General features: G+C 49.7%; 1 protein-coding gene across 1 annotated transcript in view; it reads left to right on the top strand.

Moving 5' to 3' along the window:
• The window catches only part of HS6ST2 (heparan sulfate 6-O-sulfotransferase 2), a 153183-nt gene extending 128433 nt beyond the window's left edge, over positions 1-24750 (top strand). Inside the window, exon 3 of the mRNA XM_014963151.1 lies at positions 21784-24750. Coding sequence (XP_014818637.1) covers positions 21784-22486 — 703 coding nt within the window. The 3' untranslated portion in view covers positions 22487-24750. The remainder of the gene's footprint in view (positions 1-21783) is intronic.
• The last annotated feature ends 432 nt before the right edge of the window (positions 24751-25182 follow it).

Here is a 25182-nt window from a genome sequence, read left to right as displayed (position 1 = left end):
GCGGCATCAAGCCCTGCAAAGACTCAGCCTTAGCAACGTGGTCGAGGTCATTTGTGCAGCCAGACGTGCTAAGGCTTTAAGACAGGCTGGCGCTTGATGTGGAGATGTAAGGATGTGTCATGTAATTTAGGCTGTCTTTCAGATCTTTTGCATATGCCACAGTCACTTAAGAGGATCTCTTTGGTCAATGAGAGCAAAGCACTGCCAGCGAGGAGGAGAGCTTGTCTCTATGGAGATGGCCACGTGGGGAGGAAGGTCACAACTTGGTGGCAGAAAAGGCCAAAGCTGCAGATTAACAAAAGATGGTTTGATAAAAGAATTGGGGATGCTGCAGTCAGTAATCCTGTTTGGTTTCACACAGTGGTCAGTTCACTCCCCTGTGATAGTCGGAGCCTGACAGGAGCAGGTAAACACCCCTTGCAATTTATTTAACAGCAGCTTCCAAGACACAAACTGAGCAGAGTGGTGGCAGTGGGGAGATGGGGCAGTGCCGGGGTGGGCAGTCTGCACGGGCTAGTGCTCCTGGTGGAGATACTTCAATTGCTTGGCTTTAATCCCAAGGATGCTTAGAAATCAAGTAGCGCCAGTGTAATTCAGTAATCTTTAGATTTAAGATGTGCCAGGCATTGCCAAGTCTTGCAAAATAGTGAGCCAATTGGTGGTATTTCCTTACCCCTCTCTCTCCCTTTAGATCTAGAGATGTCACGAGATATTGGTGCGATATTTTGGACTGGATGAACCATCAGAACAGGATCACATGGTGGGTTCCCACCATGGGAAGCTGCCCTGTTCCCACCGTATTTATCACTTTCTGTGGAGTGGTTGTCCCTAGGAGCTCAGTGCAGAAGCAGCTGGGAAGTCGGTGGTGAGATGGCATTGCTCCCACCCATGGGGCAGGAGAAACCCACTTGGCTGAGAACACTCTGATGGCAACCCCAAGGACTGGTTTTCTTCATGCAGTTCTTTTGTCTACTTGGATTAATGGCCCTTGAGACTAGCTGGCAGTTGCACTGGCTTAGAGTGCTAGAATGGTTTGGGTTGGAAGGGACCTTAAAGATCATTGAGTCCCACCCCCTGCCATGGGCAGGGACACCTCCCACCAGACCAGGTTGCTCCAAGCCCCATCCAGCCTGGCCTTGAACCCCTCCAGGGATGGGGCAGCCACAGCTTCTCTGGGCAACCTGGGCCGGGCTCTCACCACCCTCACAGCAAAGAAGTTCTTCCCCAGATCTCATCTCAATCTCTCCTCTTTCAGTGTCAAACCCTTCCCTTCCATCCTACGGCTCCCCTCCCTGATCCAGAGTCCCTCTCCAGCTTTCCTGGAGCCCCTTGAGGGACTGGAAGGCGCTCTAAGGTCTCCCTGGAGCCTTCTCTTCTCCAGGCTGAACCCCCCAACTCTCTCAGCCTGTCCTCACAGCAGAGGGGCTCCTTCTTACAAGTTTTAGGGGTACAGTTTCCTGGGGTCTCTACTGCAATGGGCTGCAGAGCCAGGACTGTGTGTGTCCGGAGCTGGGTGGGTGCTGGGCTGCTGGTGGTCTCACCCTGCTCAGGGGAACATGCTCAGAGCGCAGAGTAAATATTTAGCTGACTCCTCTCGGTGTTGATCTACAGACAGAGGGTAGGTAGGTAGTTAGCACTTTTCCCCCTGCTGTGTGCTCTGGCAACTCGAGGTAATTTGGTGATTTGACAGCGTTTCTTCCTCACGCCGAATATAAATGGGCATTTGTCACACCTAGTGCATAAAATGCAGCGCTGCTGGAGGTGGGGGGCAGAGGCAGCTGAGAGCCAGAGTTAAAGTACAACAGGCTGATACAGTTCTAAAAACCCCATTTCTGCAGTGGTTCGGGTCTGATGGCAGATCACCCCCTCTTGCTGTGGCAGGAGCCTGCCCCGGCCCCCAAAACCCTGCCTTGGGCTGGAGCAGGGGTGGGATGCTCAGCTCCCCCCCTCGCCTGCCCCACTCCATCCTCCAGATGGCCCGGTGCAGATGGGGGAGCCCAAGTCACCCCACAATTCATTAACCAGGAGAACCACGAATTCTATAAGGCACAGAATTCCTTTATTTTTTTTTCTTAGTTTCTTTTTTTCTGGTTGTTTTTGTCAATTAAGGTATTCTGTGTGCACATGGAGATCTCCTGGTGAGGCTTGAAGAGCTGAATTACAGGGAAAAAAGCCTCTCATTTTGCACCAGCAGTTAGCTGATGAAATGTAAAGATGCAGTGAGCTGATTAGTGATTCTGGTAATGTAATTAATGCCCCTGTTCTTTCATACGTGCGGAGCTGGAGGTCGAGCCGAGCACTCGGTGAAAATTTGCCCTGAATGCGCAGTTCAGTGTGCTCAAAGTTATTGCTCCCTAGTTATGATTCCTTCAGTAATTCCAAATTAAAGTTGATATGCTTGTAAACGAAAAGCGGGGCATGCTTATGAATGACAAGGGCTGGAGAATTCTCTTGCAAGATGTGAATGCCAACGCTGCCGAGCCTCCGTGCGGGAGCGGGGACCAGCAGCAGGGTCCACCCTGGGGGGTGTCCCTTCTCCCAGGCACAGGGGCTGGTGGCAGGGCCTGGCTGAAGCCCTCGGATGGGCTTCCCTGCCTGCTCCGGCCAACCAGCCTGGCGTTGCTCTGCTCTTACATCTTCTCAACATCCCCACCCTCCTAAACCATTAACAGAATTCCCAGTCTGCAACCAAACTCGCATGAGCTCGGTTTTGCCTGCGACGTGATTTTGGCATGCCTTACGTGAAACCTGTCTTTTTTTTCTTTTTTTCTTTTTTTTTGTTTTCCCCTCGTTTATTTTTAATAAACATCACATTACCAAAACATTAGCGTCGCCGGAGCCGGTGCCGTGGGTTTGCCGTAGATAACAGCGCGGCGTGTTCTTTGCGTTTTGATTCAATAGTGCGTGACAAGGGAATCCAATTTGTTCAGATTTAGATGACATGCCTGCAATTATGTAATTCCATTAGGAGGTGCCTGCAGCCAAGTCTGTGCTCATGGTCTCGGCAGGCGTAACTCTAACGGGACGCGTGGCAGGATGGCTGTGTGGTGAGCACAGGGCTGATGGAGAGCGCGACCCGTCCCTCCCAGTCGCGTTTGTGGGAATGGAGAAGATGAAAAACGGTCTCGCCGTACTTAGGGCCCTAATCTGGCCATAAGTTATGTCGCTGCAAGAACAAAGCTTCGCAATGGAAGGAGAATTTGTAATGGCCATATATTTTATGTATTCAAAATCAGACAGTAAATGCAGCACTTTGAATATGATCTTATATTCAATTCCATAAATGGAAGATATATTGGTTGCAGTTTTTCCTCTTGAATACCATCTCGGATTCCTACATGCTTGGGAATGTTGGATATTTATGAGAATATAAAGCAGTGGTGAAAACATAAGACTAAATCTTAGCAGAGTTACAACTTGTTTTAAATTATTAATCTTTAAGGAGCATGATAAAAAATTCTGCTATGCAAATTCTGCGGGGCTGGGGTTGGTGTACATACACAGTACCCTAGTGCTGTCTAAATAATGTCTTTAAAATAATTGCGTAAAGTCGATGCAGACTCACAGTTTCTGCAGGCAGAAAAAGGCAATTCTAGTGGCAGATCTGTCTCCCCAAGAAGCGGGGAGTAACACCACTCATAAAGCAAGCTGTTTAGATGAATTTAGCATCACTTGCAAGCCAGAAGATTTCGGCGACACCTTTGGGTGACACAGCTCAGCTGAGGCTTGGTTGGGCTCATCCCTCCCAGGGCTGGGATGGGGCTGGATGGGGGGCATGGGATGTGTTTTCAGTAGAGGGTGCTCAGACCTGTGGAAGCTGAAGATGTTTAAAGACATTTAATAGGGCATAAAAAGGTCAAAGCTCTGACAACCATAGGAGATACCTTGCTTGGTCTTCCCTGGTTGGGTTGGACCTACAGGCGGGTCCGTTCCACAAGGTTGGGATACAAGCTGTACACCCCACCTCTGTTGGCCAGTACTAACTAGGGCTTGGGTGAACAGAAATATTATTTCACAGAATCACAGTATCCCCTGGGGTTGGAAGGGACCTCTGGAGATCATCCAGTCCAACTCCCCTGCCAGAGCAGGTCCACCCACAGCAGGTTGCACAGGAACGTGTCCAGGTGGGGTCTGAATGTCTCCAGAGAAGGAGACTCCACCACCTCCCTGGGCAGCCTCTGCCAGGGCTCTGCCACCCTCACAGCAAAGAAGCTCCTCCTCATGTTTAGATGGAATTTCTTATGTTCGAGTTTGTGCCCATTCCCTTTGTCCTGTCCCTGGGCACCACTGAAAAAAGACTGGCCCCATCCTCCTGACACCCTCCCTTAAATTTAAATTTAAATATATAGATTTTATTAAGAGTAAAAGCTCTGTAATCCTTGCTCTGGGAAAGGATGAGCGATAGTGTCGCTACTTTGACAATCTTTTGCAGTTCTCACATGAATATATGAAGGAATTTAATAATGTTCTAGGTTAGAGAACGGGCATGTATACGTATACATCTTTAAAATCTATCTTCTCTGACTTTCTTTCCCCTTATTTATGTTGAGAGAGGCAGCCAGCAAACGATTTCAATGTATGATGCATCCAATATCACCTTTCACATAAACAGGAAAAATATGCTTCCTGTGTTGATGTGATGAGACTAGGATGCATTTAAGTGTCTAGAGAAGGTGTCATTTTGTTTAAAATAATGCGAACAGAAGCCCGGTCTTAGTATGTTGAAATGAGTTATGGGGGTGCTGCTGTCCTAATGACAGGATGGCAGAGATGGAGCTGAAGATGCTGCTGCTCTGGCTGAGCCCTGGTCCAAATAACCCTTGTGGTGAGCTCTTTGGCACCCGCTGCTCCAGTCCGGGTCCCTGCTTGGATGTTTTGCCAAAAAACTCCCACTCAGGCGGCATTTGGCTGGGCATTAATCTCGCCCTCGCGGTGGACGGCTCAGCCTGCAGATACAACGGAGTCTATCAACCTCAGGTTCACAACCCAGTGTAATTTTGTGGGAATGAATTGTTCAGATAAATTCGGTAGAGCACAGTTTCTTAATCTGCTAAATGGGAAAAGACAGCGCTGCCTGGGACTTATTGGATTTTGTGCAATTTGGGAAGAAATTAGATTGGTTTAGATTAACCCCTTCAGGGATGGACACCTGGGAGAAGGCTTGTTGTCACTCAGACAGTTGATTTTCGGGTTTGTTTATCGCAGCAATCCAGCTGCCCGTGTGACTGAGAGCAGAGCCTGTGCCGCTGTGATGCTCTTCATCATGCTCTGGAGCTCCTGTTTGCCGAGTTCAAATGAGAAAGCATCGATCTGCTGCAAACCAGGTTGTGGAACCCAGCATTGCTGGGGCCGGCCGATGCTTTGGCTTCTCTCCCTGGGAACCAAACCCCCAGGTGGGTTTCCTTTCGGTGTCCATGAGCTCACTGGAGAGTGTTTGTGAAGGCTTCAAGGCCGTGGGTCCCTCCAGGTCTGCAAGCACCTTCTTTGGCTCCCTTTAGGGAGAGATTCCCCAGGCAGGCTCAGAGGACCACCATGGATCTCACCACCTTCCGCCCTGGATGCCAACATAGAATCATAGAATCACTGAGGTTGGAAGAGACCCTTGGGATCATCGAGTCCAACCATCTCCCCTACTCTACAAAGTCCTCCCCTACACCATGTCCCTCAGCACTGCATCTAAACGGCCCTTAAACACAGCCAGGGATGGGGACTCCCCCCCCTCCCTGGGCAGCCTGTTCCAATGCCCGACCACTCTTTCAGTGAAAAATTCCTTCCTAATGTTCAATCTAACCCTCCCCTGTTGGAGCTTGAAGCCGTTCCCTCTCGTTCTATTGTTAATGACCTGTGAGAAGAGACCAGCACCAACCTCTCTACAGTGTCCTTTCAAGTAGTTGTAGAGAGGGATGAGGTCTCCCCTCAGCCTCCTCTTCCTCATACTGAACAGCCCCAGCTCCTTCAGCCGCTCTTCATATGACTTGTCTTCTAGGCCCTTCACCAGCTTCGTTGCCCTCCTCTGCACTCGCTCCAGCACCTCGATATCTCTCTTGTATTGAGGTGCCCAAAACTGGACACAATACTCGAGGTGTGGCCTCACCAGTGCTGAGTACAGGGGCACAATCCCCTCCCTACTTCTGCTGGTCACACTATTTCTAATGTTGCTGAATTAGGTGACAGCAAGCAAATCTGCGTGCAAGAGTCAAAGCTCACGTGGCAAACGCTTTTCTGGGCAGCGGGCTGAGCCGAGCATCACTGCCTGCCTGCAGAGCTGGCATCAGCCCCTCCTCCTCCAAAGCTCATGTTTCAAAGCAAAATGGGGATGACTTTGGGGTCCAAAGGAGCTGTACCTTGGCCTGCACAACATCTTCCCACATCTGGTCTTTGCACGAGTACTTCCACTCCCCAGGGGTGTCTGCACAGGGGTGAGAGCAGAGCTGGTGTTACCAGCCCTGTGCTTGGGTGGGGGCAGAGCGGGAGGGCGCCTGTCCCAGCAGACCGAGCTGGAAACCAGCCTGGCCCTGATGATGGGAGATGGGGTTATTACTTGGTACTGCGAGCAGCAAGAGGAAATGTTCAGCATGATATATTCTGGGACACCTTCCTTGTGGTAATTACAGCACCCATGCCATAAGCCCTCGCAGCGGCTCCCTGTTACGGTAGTGGAGATGATGGAGTGGAGCATCAGAAAAGCTCTCCCGCATTCAGTTTGGCCGTGGCCTGGTAAAGCCTGTCCGAGGAGTGCTCCTCAGCCCATCAGGGGCATAGCCCAGCTGTGTGGAGCAGGAGGTGACAGCCGAAAGCTCACCCTGTTTGCTGCTGGAGCTCTGGGGATGCCACCACAGCGTTCCCCTGGCGATCACTGGACTCACACCACCTCCTAGTGTATCATCTGAACTCAGTTGCAAGCTCCTCAGAGCAAGAACTGCATTTGCCATGGTGCTGTAAAGCCAGGAGATGAGTGTTCACTGGCTTCATTGTGTTCAGTGTGGGGTTTACAGAAGAACTGTGCGAGCTGCAGGACAGACCCAGCCTGAGCTGAGTCTCCTCTAGGCTGCAGCCACGTCCGACAGTGGATAATGCTCAGACTTCTGAACATGCGTGTGGAGCTGAGGTCAGCTGAAGGTGGCCCCAGGTCCTCCTTGTCCCTCTCCACAGTCTGGTACACTTGTAATGATGTTCCCCTGGGCGGCTCCTGTTTCTCAATTTGTGTTTTATTTTTATAAGAGGGGGGAAAAGAAATGAAAAAGCAACTCCAGTCATGGATACTGGTTTTGAGGCAGGATGCTAGCAAGGACGAATGGAAAAGTGTCATCCCCCAGCACTGGAGAGGGACCCAAAGGGACACTCATGCCATCCTGTCCCTTCCCATGGGGACACCCTCTGGGAGGGCTGCAGAAGACACCAGAGGGGAGTAGGTGGAAATCTGGGGGATTATAACTGATATGATTGGGATTCACTGAGGAAGATGTTGAGATAAACAAATTAAGTCCTTCATTGGGATGGAGGTAGCAAGGTCACCTCTTTGCTGCCTTGAATAGGGCAGTTCCTCTTCAGCCACTTTTCATCCTCTCATCCTTTTCCCACGGCGAGGATGCTATCCTGGTTCATACCTGCTGAGCTTTTGGGGGTGTAGAGTTGTGCTGCATTTTGTTTCCTCATTGGGAACATGCTGTGCCTTTGCTTGGAGAACAATTCGCGCTGAGTTTCTACTCCCAAAGCTGCGCTCCCGTCATCGGAAGGGTTGTGGTGGCTCAGATGGGCACGGGAGATGTGGTGGAGGCAGGATTCGAGGCTCACTGATTGGTGAACTGTGAATTCGAGCTGGAAAATGTGGCTGTATTGTAAAATTCAGGACACCATCTGTTTCATTGCTTGCTTGCAGTAACATTTGTACTTGATAATTAAAATGTCACACACATTTTTAGCCGGAATAATCCATGGACGAGTAAAACTATGTCTTCTGAAAATCATTCAAGAGATGCTTACAGATAGGAATGGTGCTGTTTGGAGCTCACTGCTTATAGACTATGTTACCATTTTTTTAAATTTTTTAATTTTTTTTTTCCATCTGTTGGGGAGGAGGGTGAGGGGACGGGAACAAGGGCAGATCCTTTTGGAAGGAGCTGTGAATCTGAGGGAACAACCCTGTGTGTAACGTGGTTTATTTTGCTTGAGGTTGGCCGTGCTGGGGCTGGGCTGGTGGTGCCTCTCCCGGTTTTCTTCCAGCAGTGCTAGGATAGCTTTGGCTTCAGCTGCAATCAGCTTGGTTTTAAGGGTATCTTGGCTAACTCGATGGTCTTTAAGGTCTAACTATTCTATGATTCTACGAACTTAAGCAGGACTTTACCTCCAGCTGGTCTGGCGGAGGCTTCAAAGTGATGTCTGTTTGCTTCGCTGTCTGCTTGGTTGGCTACAGATGGCGAGGGCTGGGATCAGCCCCCCGGGGCAGCAGGCTCAGGGCTTGAGGACCACGGGGAGAAGCTGCTCAGAGAAAAGCCAGGGGTTCCCCTCCTCGCCCAGCCCCGGCTGCTGTGTCCCCTCTTTGCGGTGGCCTCGGTCTAGCTGCCAGTTTGGCTGAAATTTGCTTCATGGCACTGAAAAGATGCAAAAATTGAATTTGCTTTTGGCTATCCTAAAATAGGATTTTGAACATCTTAATGCTACAGATTAATTAACAATATAGGAGGCATCTGAAGTCCGTGACGGTGCAGTGTGTCCCAGCTGGTATCTGTGCCACCCGCGCTGTCGCTGACCCCCAGGAAGGCACCTGGTGAGGTTTCACCAGCTCAGTCTCCACTTCCCAGGCACATCACATCCTTGGACTGTGTCGATGCTTCTCTTCTGGGCACAGCATGGTGGACACATCCCTGCACTGGTTCTGTGTTGTATAAGAGGTGTCTCCTGTAACCGTGGCTTTGTAAAGGCATGGGAGATGGGATGTTTACAAGGTTGTGCTGCTTGCTTCACTGAATTTCACTGAATTTTTAGAGTTGGAAGGGACCATAGAGATCATCTAGTCCAACTCCCCTGCTGAAGTAGGGTTGCCTAGAGCATGTTAGAGCATGTTACTCAGGAGCATCCAGGTGGGTCTTGAAAATCTCCAAAGAAGGGGACTCCACCCCCTCCCTGGGCAGCCTCTGCCAGGGCTCTGCCACCCTCACCGTGAAGAAGTTTTTTCTCATATTTCAGTGGAACCTCTTATGTTCCAACTTGTGCCCGTTGCCCCTTGTCCTCTCACTGGGAACCACTGAAAAGAGTCTGGCTCCCTCCTCCTTCAACCCTCCCTTGAGATACTTGTAGGCATTGATAAGGTCTCCCCTCAGCCTTCTCTTCTCCAGGCTCAAGAGCCCCAGCTCTCTCAGCCTTTCCTCATCAGGGAGATGCTCCAATCCCTCCATCCTCTCTGTTGCCCTACGCTGGCCTCTCTCCAGCAGTTCCCTGTCTCTCTTGAACTGGGGAGCCCAGCACTGGAGGCAGGATTCCAGTTGTGGCCTCCCCAGTGCAGAGCAGAGGGGGAGAATGACCTCCCTCCACCTCCTGGCCACACTCTTCCCTCTGCAGCCCAGGATCCCATTGGCCTCTTGGCCACAAGAGCACACTGCTTGCTCATTGGCATTTTGCTGTCTACCAGCACCCCCAGGTCCCTCTCTTCAGAACTTGTCTCCAGCAGGTTGACACCTAACCTGTATTGGTGCCTGACATTGTTCTTCCCCAGGTGCAGGACCCTACACTTTTCCCTGTTGAACCTCATGAGGTTCTTCTTTTCCCAGCTCCCCAGCCTGCTTTGCTTAGCCGATGTGAGACCCCTCCCAGCCCAGCTTTGTCACACCAATACATCTGCAGAGTTCTATTGGAAAAGCACTCTGCTATCCCACAAAAAATTGTAAATCCAGTTATGTCAACTATGTGTGAATGAGACTTTTAGAATCCGGGTCTGCCGGGAGGTGTTGGAAGCTCACAGTGTCGCGGTGCAGCCGTGTGGGCTGTCGGTACCGGCTCCAGGTTAAAGATGAACTCTGCCAAGGCTTCAGAAACGCTCACCAGCCAGCGAGGGGCTTTCTGGACTGTCCCCTGGCTCAAATCAAACATTTTGATGGCATCCCAGCATCAGCACAGACCTTCTTGTACCTCAGTGCTCAAGGCGTATCCTTGGCACGCTCGGGTCCTGTGCTCCTGCCAGGAGACTGCATTGTAATGTGGGAGAGAGGGCTTAAAATATTCTAATTGTCTGCTGTGAAATTACAGTTTTGTTCCCTGGAGTAGAAAAGTGAGTTTAAATCATTAACGCCACAAGTCTCAGTGATGATTACGGAAATGTTTGCAAGTGACTTAATCAGTATAGTTTGTCTGAGTGGCCCATTTTAATATTATTGCACTGATTAAGTTTTCTTAGCTAATATGTGTTTCATTTCCAATTCAATTAAATGAGAATCCCCTTCCATTACATGATATTACTGAAGTGCCTTAGTGGGGCAAGAGCACACTTGGTATTTTCAATTGATACAGATTTCTTCATTATACAGTCTCATGGTGCTAAATGAAATCAATGAAAGCTGAAATTAAAATTGTAGCAAGTTGCACCTGTAAATACATTGTCCGTTCCTCTGTCCCTCTTTTAGCAGTTTGTTGAGATTATATTAATATCAGCTCATTAATTACATTTCAAAGGCATTTTCAATGGACGCCTGCCTTTGACAAAATTTTAGAAAGTCTGGGAAGGATTTTCTTTGGATTTCTGTATGCCCAATGATTATGATCAGCACAATATAAGTCACATTAGTGTGCCTTTTTTATACGCTGCGTATCCTTGCTTTAGCTTTTAAGAGCACTTCCGTGTAACCTATCATGGGATATATTAACTGGCGTACAGAAGATGATCTGCAAATGGCTTGTAAAGGAATTAACATCAGACTTACATTTTTTTCAAGTGAGCCAAAGCCTCCTCCTTTTATGTATTATTCAAGAGAATTGATTGAGCTCCGATATAGTAACAAATGATTTTATAAATACCTCTCTGGAGTTAATTCCCCACTGTGAAATACGCAGCGTTCTCGGAGCTGGTGGTATGATCTTTTTTCTCGATTTCTCCAAGATTTCCCCGGCGCTGGGGCGGGGGTGTGTGACACTGCCTCCCTTCAGACAGGCAGGAGCTGGGCGGCGTGTGGCCACGCTTCCAGCAGCCACGAGGAAACTGCAACGGGTGCGCGGGGAAGACGATAAATCACAACCTCCAAACACACATTCCTACATTCATAAAAAAAGACAAATGCGTGCGTCAGGCTGAGACCGGGGCCCTCTGCAACCCTCTTGCTTTTAGATCGTATTAACAACAAAACTTGCAAGTGGAGTGCAGGGGGTTGGGTCATCTTGGGCATCCCGTGCCCCCTTTGGTGAGTGGGGGTGGCAGGAGAGTGTCAGCAGCCCGGGGGGACGCCGGGCAGGGTCGGGGTGGCAGCCTCACATTGTGCTTCTGTGCCTTCGGCTCCTGCCCTCCGCCGGCACGCTCAGGGCACAGCAGGGGCTCTCTGAAGCATTGGGTTTATTAAATTATTAAAAGTATTTTCATCTGGTCAGATGTGCCTTAGCGCATTTAAGACATAGCTAAAATATATATGCATATAAAGATAAAGCTTTTTTTCTTTAATGCTAAATATGTGCTTTTTATAAACAAGAACCTTGATTTTTTTTTTTTTTTAAGAATATAATAAATATTTTAGCATAGTTATTCTGGCTCCATAAGCGCAATGAAAATGTTAGCCTTGGCATATCAATCGTGCTTTACAGATGACGGTAATTTCCTGAATGTCAAAACTCCAAATTTTTCCACTAAGCAAACTTTTCAGTGGCAAAATAGATTGCCTCCATAATATATCACTGTGTGCAGGAAAAAATGAAATCTTTATGTACTGTATTATGAATCAATGAGGCATTAAGATTCTTGGAAGGGTGAGTGGACTCTGGAAAATGAAAAACTGCCGCTATTCCCTCTCTGTAAACCGCTGCTCCTGGAGTGGAGGCTTTGCAAACCTCTATCTTCGCCGCCGCAGAAATATCAGTTACAAGTTGAAACCAATTCCTGCAACAGCATTTAGATAGGGTAAATACTGCTGTAAATATCTGATTTATAGCAACATCCTGTGGTTATTCACCAGCTCTTTTGCAATGGCCTCCTTTTGGCTTTGGGAGGTCTGCCATGCTTTTAATGGCCCCGTGGGAGAGCTGTGCTGGTGGGGAGGTGTGGTACCACCCCGGGAAGATGCTGCGTGCCACCGCTCCGGGGGACGGGAGCTCCTGGGGACAGGGATGGTCCCCCCCGTGCCGGGAGCAGGAGGGTATTCCCAGTGGGCTTCAGAGCTTGAGTTTTCAAAGGGCATCACTTCCACCTCGACTTCTGCTAGTGAGTAAGGGCAAAATTTAGTTCCATGTCCTGTTTTTTAAGAGATAATTGCCCTTAGCAAGAAAGGCACTTTACAAAGCCAGAATCACAGAAATATATGGGGTTGGAAGGGACCTCTGGAGATCATCCAGTCCAACCCCCTGCCAGAGCAGGTCCACCCAGAGCAGGTTGCACAGGAACGTGTCCAGGTGGGGTCTGAATGTCTCCAGAGAAGGAGACTCCACCACCTCCCTGGGCAGCCTCTTCCAGGGCTCTGCCACCCTCACAGCAAAGAAGTTCCTCCTCATGTTTAGGTGGAACTTCTTTGTGCCCATTCCCTCTTGTCCTGGCCCTGGGCACCACTGAAAAGAGACTGGCCCCATACTCCTGACACCCACCCTTTAGGTGCTTATAAGCATTGATCAGAACCTTGAACCAGGACCTTGCGTGCTGCCAAGACCAGTGTCACCAGTCCAACCTCTTCCACACTGAAGCTCGTCATCTAGCAAGAAGGAAGCGTGGCACGCTCTTACACCCTTGATGTTCCTCTGCCACTTTCTCTCTTCTTTCCTTGGATTTCACCTCCCGTGTGCAGCTGGGGTGTCTCAGCGCCGCCGCTCCCCTCCATCTAGACACCTCTATTGTATAGTAGGCTAATGAGGTGGAAAGCTTTGCCACTCTGGGTAGGTGGTGGTGGGAGATGGATGTTTCCAAAGGGCGATTCGGTCTTTTCTCCAGCGGGTCGGGTGGGTGGGCTGGGTTTGGGCCTCTCTGTCCAGTGTTGCCACCCTTTGCCATGCCAGATTCTGGGGTGGCAGTGGTGGATTCAGGACTGGCTCCAGCATCTGAGTCACCCCTCTGCTTGCCAAGTCTAAAAATGGAAACTTGCTTCTCTTTTTATCCACCACTAAAAAAAAACAAACCATAAGTAAAAAGGCCACTGTTCCTGCTGAATTGGTTGTGAGCAAGGGCATCCTGCAGAGATCTTAATAATACAGGCAATTATGAAATTAATACCACTCTGGCAAATCTGCAGGGCAGCTCTCCCCTCCACAGGCAATGCCGTGGACAATTAGTTTGTGCACGAGGGGAGCTGGGAGCGTGTGCGTGTCTGAGGCTGCATATTTTTTACTTATTTATTTGAAATATTATTTGAAACCTTGTTTTCATTGTCTTTGTGTGCATGTGCCACGCCTGCACATATATGAACACGTACCTTGAACTGCAGGATCTTAAACCTCTGCCTTCCTCTGTGCCTGAAATGCTTCTTTTTTGCACATCTTCCCTCTTTGATAATGTCGTGGGCAATGATGGGCTGGTGTAATTGCCGTTCCTGCAAAATCCAGCTCCTTTTTATGGGTTCCTCTGGCACTCCTCTCCTGCTGCCGTTACTGTGGGTAGGCTGCTGGCTTCCTACCCCCACCATTAGTGTTTCTAGACAAAACATCTCTGTGATTCATTGGGTGCTGATAGAAGTGAAAACATAATGATTACTTAGAGGAAATGTAAATTTACATTTGCCAACGGCTTTAATTCGCAGTTCTGAAATACTTATCTCCTTTCCTCCCAGGTCCTTGTTCTGAGCTAATGCGTGGTACGATTCTCCTGTGCCACCCTGAGACCCAGAGGAAAGGCACACAGTCCTCCTGCCCGGAGTTCTGCGGCTGCCGCAGAGAAAAGCAGTGTTTGTTGTTCCTCCTCCCCCATAATATTTATACTTTGCTTTTTTAATGAAGTAGTTCGTCTGGAGAGTTGGGCAGAGAGGAACTTGGTGAAATTCAACAAGGGCAAGTGGAGGTGCTGCACCTGGGGAGGAAGAACCCCCTGCACCAGGACAGGTTGGGGGTGACCTGCTGGAGAGCAGCTCTGAGGAGAAAGACCTGGGAGTCCTGGTGGACAACAGGATGCCCAGGAGCCAGCAATGGGCCCTGGTGGCCAAGAAGGCCAAGGGCATCCTGGGGGGCATCAGGAAGAGTGTGAGCAGCAGGTGGAGGGAGGTCATCCTGCCCCTCTGCTCTGCCCTGGGGAGGCCCCATCTGGAGCACTGGGACCAGTTCTGGGCTTCCCAGTTCCAGAAGGACAGGGAACTGCTGGAGAGGAGACAGCAGAGGGCTACAAAGATGATGAGGGGCCTGGAGCATCTCCCTTACGAGGAGAGGCTGAGGGACTTGGGTCTGTTTCATCCGGAGAAGAGAAGACTGAGGGGGGATCTGATCAACACCTATAAATACTTAAAGGGTGGGTGTCAGGAGGATGGGGCCAGTCTTTTTTCAGTGGTGCCCAGGGACAGGACAAGAGGGAACGGGCACAAACTCGAACATAAGAAGCTCCACCTAAACATGAGGAGGAACTTCTTTGCTGTGAGGTTGGCAGAGCCCTGGCAGAGGCTGCCCAGGGAGGTGGGGGAGTCTCCATCTCTGGAGACATTCAACCCCCCCTGGACACGTTCCTGTGCAACCTGCTGTGGGTGGACCTGCTCTGGCAGGGGGTTGGACTGGGTGATCTCCAGAGGTCCCTTCCAACCCCATGGGATTTTGTGATTCTGTGATCTAGATTTTGCTGTACTTTGAATTTTGGATGAGATGCAGCTGGAAGTGTAATTTAACCCCACAAGAGCCATTTGGATCAGTCTCCCTTAGGGCAGCGGGCCAGGGGCTTACTCTGCGGGTTGGGACACCTTCCATGGTTCATCCTCTGTAGAGATGGAGGGACTTCATCTTGTTTAGATGAGTCATTATGCACATTTTGGGTCATGGACCGTAAACCTTAAGTCGACAGTGTAGAATTTACTCCCTAGTGACATCCTGGACCTGTGGATTATTAATGTTTGTTTGAGTCTCAGAGTGGTTTTGGTTGGAGTAAAACTTAGTTTGACTTTCATAGAATCATAGAATGGTTTGTGTTGGAAGGGACCTTAAAGCCCACCCAGTGCCACCCCCTGCCCTGGGCAGGGACACCTCCCACCAGACCAGGTTGCTCCAAGCCCCTTCCAACCTGGCCTTGAACCCCTCCACAGTTCATTAAGAATCAGGATGAGTCGCTGTATTAAATGTTTTGCCTCTCTCTGAGCAATCTCCAAGCAGATGTTCTCCTCCAACAAATAAGGCAGCAGCGGTATTTTTCTTAGAGGAACAATTTGCCATATTAGCAAATCAAATTCTCCATAGTCCACTCTTGATGGGAATTACCCTCACCTAGTGGGAGCAAAGCACTCTTGGTGCTCAGCGTGGCATAATTGAGTTTGACTTCTCCTAGAGATGTGGACGCGATGGATCGGCGAGGAGACCCTCTGTCGAATGTTAAAATCCATCAGCAGCTTTGGAGCCGCACGGGGAGGGTTTCTCAGAGCAGAGCAAGAAATGGGAGACTTGCACCGTTCTCATTCCTGGCCTTCCATCATGGCCTGCAACTTTGCTGTCAAATTATCCTGAGTGGAGATGCTTTGGGAGCGTTGCAGGGCGAGGGAGGAGCGTGAGAGCCTGCCCGTCGTGGAGTGTCAGGTCACCCATGGGAGTGGCGGTGGCAAAGGGGATGGGATCTGGGAGCCATGCACAGGGTCCTCTGGGCAGATGAGCTGTGTGAGAGAAGTAGTTTCTATCTCAAAAGGAATAAAAAAAAAAACAACAAACCAAAAACCAATATGTAGCTACTCCTTCATAAATGAGCTCTGTGGATTTTTATTTAGCAGTTCGTGGGGACGCTGATCATCCTTGTGCTGCTCGCTGGTTCTGGTGATTGTGCATTGTTTGTGGTGCCAAAGCACCAGCCCTGTGATTATTTTTCTTTTTTCAGTAGCTCAGTCCTTAATTCTTTACATCAGACGCAGATCTCTGCTGCAGGGTGTTAGCTCATTTTATTTGCTTTTCTGCTGGACATGGTATATATCTGGTCTGTCCCTTTGCCCCTGCCCTTTCAGGTGGAATGTCCCTTCCAAAATGTCCATCCTCACCTAGAGTATAACTAGGTGTTACATGCTGCCCTCTTAATGTTAAAGTCCATAAACTGTGGAAAAAAAAAAAAAAATCTTGAAGAATAGGGAACATTCCCAAATTTCCCTTCCTCCCCCACCTCTACCTGATGAGATGGAGACAGTTGTGTAAAATTGACTCCCATTCATTGCACAAGCCTGTCTGCAGCTCCACACTGTCCAGCCGGGCTTGCCATCTGGGTGAGCTTCACCTGGATAGAAACCACTGTGATTGAGCCGGCTTAAAGGATAACCTTAGTTTTGCTGGGAGAATGGGACCGCCCCAGTACATTCCTTGGAAATTATAGCTCTGCTTCCTCAGCCAGGGGCCAAAGCTGTGTTTTCCTGGGTTAGTTTGCCCCTGGGCACAGTCGGAGAAGGAGGTTGGGATGTTCCCAGGGCTGCAGTCCTCCTTCTGCAAAGGCTGTAGGCTTCTCCCCCTCTGTAGCCTACAAAGCCTTCCTTGCTGCGGCCTCATTTCTCAGCAGAAATGGGAAAAGGTCACTTAGTCCCTCACCTACTGATCCATACGCTAATGGATGTAATGGTGAGCGGATGTTTAGCTTTCAGCTCCTTACCTCATAGCTCCATCAAGCCAGGCTCAGGTTTCCAGGCTGAGGGCATAGCATCTGCCAGCGCCTGACCTCCAGCCTCCCCCTGCCTCCGCCAGCAATTAAACAGCACGGCAGCCCCTGTCCTCTGGCAGGCATTGATATTCCTCAGCCTTGGAACCAACAGGGCTTGGGACCTAAAGGGGGCTCAGATGCCAGAGCTAAAGCCAGCCCTGCTCCTCACGGAGGTGGCCCACAGGCAATGAGGCTCCCGAGCACCGCGGTGTGAGTAGCTGCCTGTCCCGTCCCTGGTGGCTGTGCTTGGCTCTGAAGTCTCTGGCTTTACTCCGTGCTGTCATCCCCTGGGGTTTCACACCTCCTCACTTTGACTTCAGTTTATTTTTATTTATTTTTTTCTTTAATGTTGCTTTTAGAAGCTTGCTCCAAGGATGCTCTTAAAAAAATGAATCATTAGATGGGGAAAAAAAAAAAAGGATTCTCATTCAGCCCTTGTGTTGGGCAGAGGTGGGGGAGAGGCTAGCACGGATGCACGATATGACCACAGAATTAGCTTTCGGAGCAAGCAGATGGCTCAGTCTCAATAAACCCCTCAGAGAAAGTCACGGAGGTCTTTGAGGGGTCAGTTTGCTTCGTGTTTTCTCCAGGGCCTGTGCAGGGAGGAGAGAGAGGGCAGCTCTGGGCTGAGGAACCAGACAGCTGAGAGCAGGCCTGTCCACTGACAGCACACGTTTCTCACTCCCTTTCAACAAAAAACATCTTATCTTGGCAAAAGGCATCTCATAGCAAAAATGTCAGGCAGGGGCTTGCGCTGTCCCCCCAACCCAGCATGTGTCACTCCTGTGTGGGGTCTCTGGTATGCTGACATGGGGCAGCCACACACGTCCAGGAGGAGGAGGAGGAGTGAGCATCTTCATGGTCACGCAGGTTATTAAAGTGCCCTGGGACCGCCGTGGGGTATTTGTGTGGGAGCACCACCCCCCAAAAGGTGGTGCCCATGCCTGGTCAGTCGGAGGGAGCTGCGGTTCAGGCCCGTGGGTGAAATGTGGCTTTCCTGGCACCACTGGGACAGCGTGGCAGCTGGCACGCAGGAGGACGCCGTGTGAGGGCTGGCGTTGCTGTGGCTGGGGGGAGGCCCAGCAGGTCTCTCCTCCTCTCCCACCCCAGCTTCCAGCAGATCACCCCGCCTGTCTCTGCCATTTTCCTCTTTTCCTTGTCCCACCCATGGGTAGAAGCACCAAGCACCAAGAAAGCTCAGCTTCCACACCCCGACAGACAACGCGAGCCCGTCAGCTGGGCTGTGGCTGAGGGAAGCCTCTGACCTCTCCTGAGCTCCTCTGAAGTCATGGATCATGCACAGATAGTTCACAGGACCCAAAAAACGCTGTGGCTTCACCCTTGCAGTGACGTGGGGATCCAGCACGGGGAGCAAACTCAGTGTTGGGGGACTGTTTGGTCCCCACATCCCTGCTGCGCGCAGGGGCATACGGGAGGTGAGTGACTGTCACACCATCCTGATGGCTCCAGGGTCACCCTACTCCATGAGTTGTCTGCAGGCTCCTTGTATTCTCTGCTTCACAGACATCCGGCTCAACTTTATTAGAAATAAAACCCATGTTTCTTGTGAGTGCAGCTCTTTAAATTGGAGGGATGATTCACAGCAAAGTTTGCGTTCTACCCACAAACCTGTTGTCTGGGGCTCTGAAGCATCAGCTTCAAGGAATGGGCAAGAGCTCGACACCCCCTCGTTAAGACAGCAGAAAGAACAAGCTGTTACGTACAGAGCTAAAAATAATTACAAGGCTTTGAGCCTTCCTCCCAGTGGCAGCAGAAGGATGCTCCAAGCGCTGATGGCCCAATCCATCTCTGGCATGGCTCTGCCTTGACGATGCATTAAAGCCTTTGTGACTTTTTGAAGCTCAGTTCAGATAAACGCAGAGCAGCGCGGCTGCTTTTCTGGAGCCAGTGTGATTTCTAACTTGGCTGAGAGTGGCTTGGGGCAAACCCAAAAGCTGGTGTTCCCGACGGGGACGGCACCTTTTTCACTAGAATTTTAATTTAGGGAAACTTAAGAAGGGGAGAAATGCCCAAAATAGCTGAGATTGGCCCAGCAGCTGACAAAGCATCTCTCTGTAAGTCGTGTCTTGAAAGCAGGATTCATCTGGGAAGTAACGACATAGTATAAATAACAGCCACGAGGCTGTTTGCCGGGAGCTGTGCTCAGGCCAGGGAGGATACCGGGCATCCCGTAAGGATCCCTGCCGATGGCAGGGTGCTGGAGGGACCCCAGAGACCTCCACACTCACTGCAGAGTTCAGCAAGCATCTTTCCTCGACCTCCTCTCCCCAGTCTCCCTCGACGGCAACGTTGTCCCCTGATGGGCGCTGATGGAGATATCTGCCAGCCTGAGGCCACCAGCCACCTAGGGTGATGGTGATCCCTTACCAAGCAGTTTCTTCTGCCAACGAGCAAGTTTTTATTCATTCTTTTGGTTTTACAGCAGCAGCCAAGGGAGGTGCTTTGTCACCGCCTGCGACCAAGGAGCGCTAAGGGAGAGTGACCCAAGGGTTTGAGTAATGATAAAACGCTCACGGTATCGATCTTGGCTCAGGATTTGTTTCCCTTCTTGCATTGACTCCCCATCGATGCCGTGATAACCTTAGAGCATTCGGTGTTGTTGGTCTTCCCCCTCCACCGGCAGCACCCCGGCGCGCACACCCAGCTCCCCTCCCGGTCATGGTTTGGTGCACTATCCCAATAAACTACATCTAAGGGTGAGGAGTCCAGGCAGGAGTTAAAGAAGGGGGTGGGTTTGTCCTGGCCGTGTTTCCTCACATTGGGGACCCCCCCACAAGGCTGTGTCGTTGTTGCATCAAAGCCACCTGCTGTAGAGGGGGTCAGCTCCTGCTCGTCAGAGGGGCTGGTTGGGGTGATGGTGCTCATGGAAAGCCCCAGCCCTCTGCCAGGTTGGGGTCTCCAGCACTGTCACAGACCTGCTGAGATGAGACGGAGTGAAGCTCTTCCCATCTTTGCAGGGGACAGTGTGAGGTTGGCAGCTGGCACTCCGGGCATGCTATGTGAAAGTCACCTTCTCTCTTGCTCCCTCATAAACTCCAGCTCTCACTATGAAATTGTTTAATGGCACTTTTGGGGAAAAAAATACCTTTCCCTGGGGTCATGGAGGGGGCTTTGGCTCCCTTCACCTCTGTGAACCTGTGGGCAAAGCCCTTGGAGCCAGGGAGTAGGACCGGGGTGAGCGTGGGGACGGTGACAGTGCTGGTGGCAGTAGTGCTGATGGTGGTCCCCTGAGCGTGAGGCACTGATGCTGTACTGGGATCCTCAGCTTTACTTGGTTTTGCAAGTTTATTGCACTTTCTATTTATTTAATTATTAATGAGCTTGGATGCTCTGAATGGGAAGAAGAATGGCGACTCCCCAGGTTTCCTTCCCCCTGTGCTGTCGGATGCTTTCCGTGCTTGTGATTCCCATTTTAGTCCACTCGGAAACAATTTTCTGTAAAACATTGACATCTAGTGGCTTTTCTGCTGAAGGAAACGATAGGGAACAAAAGACTGGCTGCGGGGTGGCCAGTCATGATACCGCTCGGGAATGTCCCTTCTCCTCCTTAGGCAGAACAGAGAACATGGTGATGGCACCCCAGGGGCTCCAAGGCACATGCTCCTTGGTGTCCTTGTCCTGAAGGAGCGGTCTCTCCTGCCAGGGTAGTTTGCTTGTTGGCCTACTTTAATTCCATTTACTCAAGCAGATCACTGGTCTCCTGACAGTGTAGCTCCAGCATCATTGCTGAGGTCGTGGTCACGCTAAAGGGGGTGTGAAGAGCTTGATGTGTATGGCTTCAGGCTGATGAAGGTGGAAAACATAAGTGTTTGTTGGTGAATATTAACGTGTGGCCCAGAGTGATCTCTTCATGGTGTACGTAAGGTTGAGCTTGCAGCTTTTCCAGCTGGCTGCCTGATGGGGTTCCCTGCAGCAGCGTGTCCCCCACATGTGCCACCCTCCTGTTGCTCCAAACCAAGCACCTCCCTTGGCAACAGTTTCTCTTAGAAAATGCTGCCGTGCACCCTTTAATTTCCTGTCACTCACTTATTTCTCCTCTCTTACCATTGCAGTCATGTATCAGGTGAGGGCAGGAGGATGAAAGGGGATGTGCGTGGGCTTTTCCCAGCTCCTCATTTCAGTGCAAGTGGGTTGGGGCTTCTGGGCACACCCCATTTATCTGGCCTGCGAAAGGAAATGCCTTGTAGGACATGTCTTGTAGGAAGTGTCCTCCTCCTTATTGGCCTAGTGCTGCTCTGGGGCTCGTGCGGCTGGGACCCACGGCTGCTCACCAGGAGAGGCAGCAGGAGCAGTTTTTTGCAGACTACGTAAGCTCTATCGTACCCAGCCATCATATCCAGCAGCATATCCTCTGTCATATAAGGAAAATCAAACGTAAAAAAAAAGCCAGAGCTCCCTGTGCCTTCCTTGAGTTGAGGCTTCCATCGTGAGAGGTATTTTAATTGTTCTCCCAAGGTCTGGGGAGAACACCAGTTGGGGCAGCCGGCGGGAGCTCGTAGCCACGTGGGCAACTACACAGAGGGAAATGTGGGGTTCCCTTCCACCTCCATAGAGGAGAAACTCGTTAAGCACAGCCAGGGGTGGGCAGGCAGAGCTAACCCTCCCAGCTCCCCGCAGGGACTTGGTTGAGCCGCCCTTCACCCCGGAGAGGCGAGGGCGCGGAGGAGCACTCTGCAGCAGGGCTGCTGAAAGCCTCCTAAAGTGCATCTCCAAGGTTCTATTGATTTTGCACGTTAATGCGCTGTGTGCTGGAGACACACGGGACTAAACGCTCTGCCTTCCTCTCCCCTTGGCAGGAATTTCTACTACATCACCATCCTGCGTGACCCCGTCTCCCGCTACCTGAGCGAATGGCGCCACGTCCAGCGAGGAGCCACCTGGAAGGCCTCCCTCCACGTCTGCGACGGCCGGTCCCCGACCACCGAGGAGCTCCCCAGCTGCTACACGGGGGACGACTGGTCAGGCTGTTCCCTGCAGGAGTTCATGGATTGCCCCTACAACCTTGCCAACAACCGCCAGGTCCGCATGCTGTCCGACCTCAGCCTGGTGGGATGCTACAACCTGTCGGTCATGCCCGAGGAGCAGAGAAATAAGGTTCTGCTCGACAGTGCCAAGGAGAACCTCAAGCGGATGGCCTTCTTTGGCCTGACTGAGTTCCAGCGCAAAACTCAGTATCTCTTTGAGAAGACTTTCAACATGAACTTCATCTCGCCCTTCACGCAGTACAATAGCACAAGGGCCTCCAGCGTGGAGATAGACGAGCAGACTCAGCGGCGCATCGAGGCCCTCAATTTTTTAGACGTGGAGCTGTACGATTATGCAAAAGACCTGTTTCTGCAGCGGTACCAGTTCATGCGGCAGAAGGAGCACCAGGAAGCGCGGCGGAAGCGCCAGGAGCAGCGCAAGATCCTGAGGGCAAAGCAAGCCCACCTGAGGGAGCGGGGGGAGAACGCCTCCAGCACTGACTACCTGGGGAACGTGGAGCGGTGGCGGCGGTAGTTGGGGTGGGGGGACACTCCGAAACGCCACGTGGACCCCAGCCCGACCCACCAACCGGAGACGCCGGGGCAGTCCAGACACATCATGCTTCTCCAGGGTTTGAAGTAAAAAGAGGTTGAAAAGTTGCCTTCGCAGTTGCCTTTGCAGTAAATGTGGTACTGTACGCGGAACGCTTCATCTTAGGGTATAATTAAATTGTCCTTTTTAGGTTGGTTGGATTATTTATGAAATACAGGAGCCGAGTAGGCTCATCGGAAATGGTTGCTTGGATGTTTATTTAAAAGAAAAGGAAAAAAAAAAAAAAAAAAGAAAAATTACCCTTAAATTAGTTATGAGTACAAAATGGGATGCCGGAAAATGTTTATGATGCTCGACTCAAATCTATCTGGGAATCAAACTCATTTCCTAATAATGAGCATTTAGCATACTCTCACAATACAGTATATGAGCAAAACCTTTTGCCTTTGATTTTATCTTAATTTTATTTCAATAACGTGTTTTCAAGGGCACCGACTGCTTATGATATTTACCAAGTTAATGAGTGGATGATGAAGGGAACAATAAAGGTCTAGAAAAAATACTGACTAGTTTTATGTATAATATTGGCTTTTAAAAGGAATAGAAGTAATTTCTCTAGTTATATAAATATTTAAAATTTTAAACTTTTTCTACCTACTGCTGTTTAGAGTTTTAAGCTTGGTCTATCTCATATTTAAAAAAAAAAAAGGAAAAAAAAAAAAAAAGACATACATACTTTTCTGAACTCAATGCCAACGTTAAAGACACTGTTTCCAGAATTTTTCAGGGCAGTATGATTTTAACTCTGGAAAACTTACAGCACATCTTCATGTTTCATAAAGCCTCTTCCCAATTATAATCTTGTGACAGTGTCTAATTTTAAGTCTTTGTTGCCCATTAGAATACATAATGCTGAACTCCTTAATAATTGGTGGTATAAACTAGATGAAATTATATTGCGGATATTTGTGTAGTGGCTTTAAAAAGTCGTAAAACTCTCTAATCCCAGCGATATTATGAAGAGAATTGCTCAATGGAAGAAGTAGATTTACACTTGAATTAGGATTTACTTCCAGTAAATCTTTGCTACACCAGATAAGAACAGGGCTTTTTTTTTTGTTTCTTTTTTCTTTTCTTTCCTATGCTCTTGAGCCCTTCTTAGCAGTTGACAGAGGAGCGATGACTACACGTGAGGGAAACCAATTTTGCCATAGCCATAGCTGTAGAGGACGGGATGGTTGCCTGGTGGGATCCCAAGCTGGACCGGGCTCACCCGTCGTCCTTCGGCCTCGCAGGGATGGGCAGGGAGAGGAGACGGGGCAGGAGGCGTCAGGGGCTCCTATAAATCTCTATGCAAAAAAAATAAAAAAAGAAAAAAAAAAAAAGAAAAAAAATACAAACCGTCTGTAAGGCTTGGGCTATACATTCAGCAAGTTCAGCAACGTTGTATGCAGCCTGCGACGCTCCCAAGCTTCGCACTAAATAGCAATCTCGGTGCAGGTGCGCGGTGACAGAGGCACCCCAAAAGGGCATTTTTTGTCCCGATGTACACGATGCTTACAAGGCTCACTTGCACTATTGCCTTTCGCCTGTAATATTCTATACACCAAGAGGGCGGGGGTGGGAGGGGGGTATAAAATGAGACAGAAGGCTTTAAAAACGTCTTAGGGCTCCACGCCTGAGTTATGAGGAAGTTGTGTTACCCCCGATGTTGTGTTGCCCCCCCGGGGGCAGCGATCCTGCCGGGGGCAAGCAGAGAGCAGAGCGGCAGCAAACCAATACCCTGCGTTAGCAGCTTGGACAAGAGAATAACTTCATGTACAGCAATTCATTTTTTTTATTTTTTTTTTTTTTTAAATGAGAACTGCGGTTGCCAATACGATGTCTGGGTTGTATTTTGGGTTTTATGGGGAAAAATAACTCGCTCTTAAAACTGAAAAGGCACTGCTGTAAACAGGACTGAACCGTGGGCGAGCTGGAGGGCCTGTTGCAGAAGGTGCATTTTGTTTTTATGCTGTGGTGTGCATGGTTTACAGAGACTAGTTGCATTTTCTTTGTGTATACTGTTTATTGTATATAGGGGATGTACGGATATAAGGATACCATTTTGTCATAACCATATCAAATTCTACTGATTTCCACTGTAGACGCTGTCTTATTGTGTAGACTTACAGGCCGATCCACTGACTTTGATTGTGTAATTTAACAATAGAACGGATAAATAAAATTTAACTACAGTCTTCTGATTTTCATGTCATTATTTCTTTATCTGACAAGGCGCTGGGAATCGCGCGGTTCAGAATGAATTTAGACAGGAATGAAACAGCAGTTGACAGGCAAGTCTGTGAGTGGCTTTTCTGAAGTGTACTTAAACTGGAGCTTGGGAGGGCAAAGCCACCTTGGACTTCTCTCTGGTTCTGGAGCTACTGCAGAGATTTTGGCTGCTTTCCTGAGCAGTCCTCAGCAAAACAAGCTGTGGTTTCTGGTAGTTTTACATGGGATTGGCAGTGGTCTGCAGCATTAAGGGGTTCTTTCTCTCTCTGTACATATATGTGTGTGTAGGATTGTTTTTTTTCCCTTTGTATGATACCCTCCCTTTGTGCTCCAGCTGGATCTGGAGGATGCTGCTGACTTCCAGGGCGACCTGCTGTAACCCTTCCTGGGACATTTAAAAACAC

Source organism: Calidris pugnax, unplaced genomic scaffold (assembly GCF_001431845.1).
Source record: "Calidris pugnax isolate Ruff unplaced genomic scaffold, ASM143184v1 scaffold294, whole genome shotgun sequence".
In the NCBI taxonomy this organism is placed as follows: Eukaryota; Metazoa; Chordata; class Aves; order Charadriiformes; family Scolopacidae; genus Calidris; species Calidris pugnax.
Note: the sequence above shows the minus strand (reverse complement) of the source record. Positions and strands in the feature narration are given on the sequence as shown.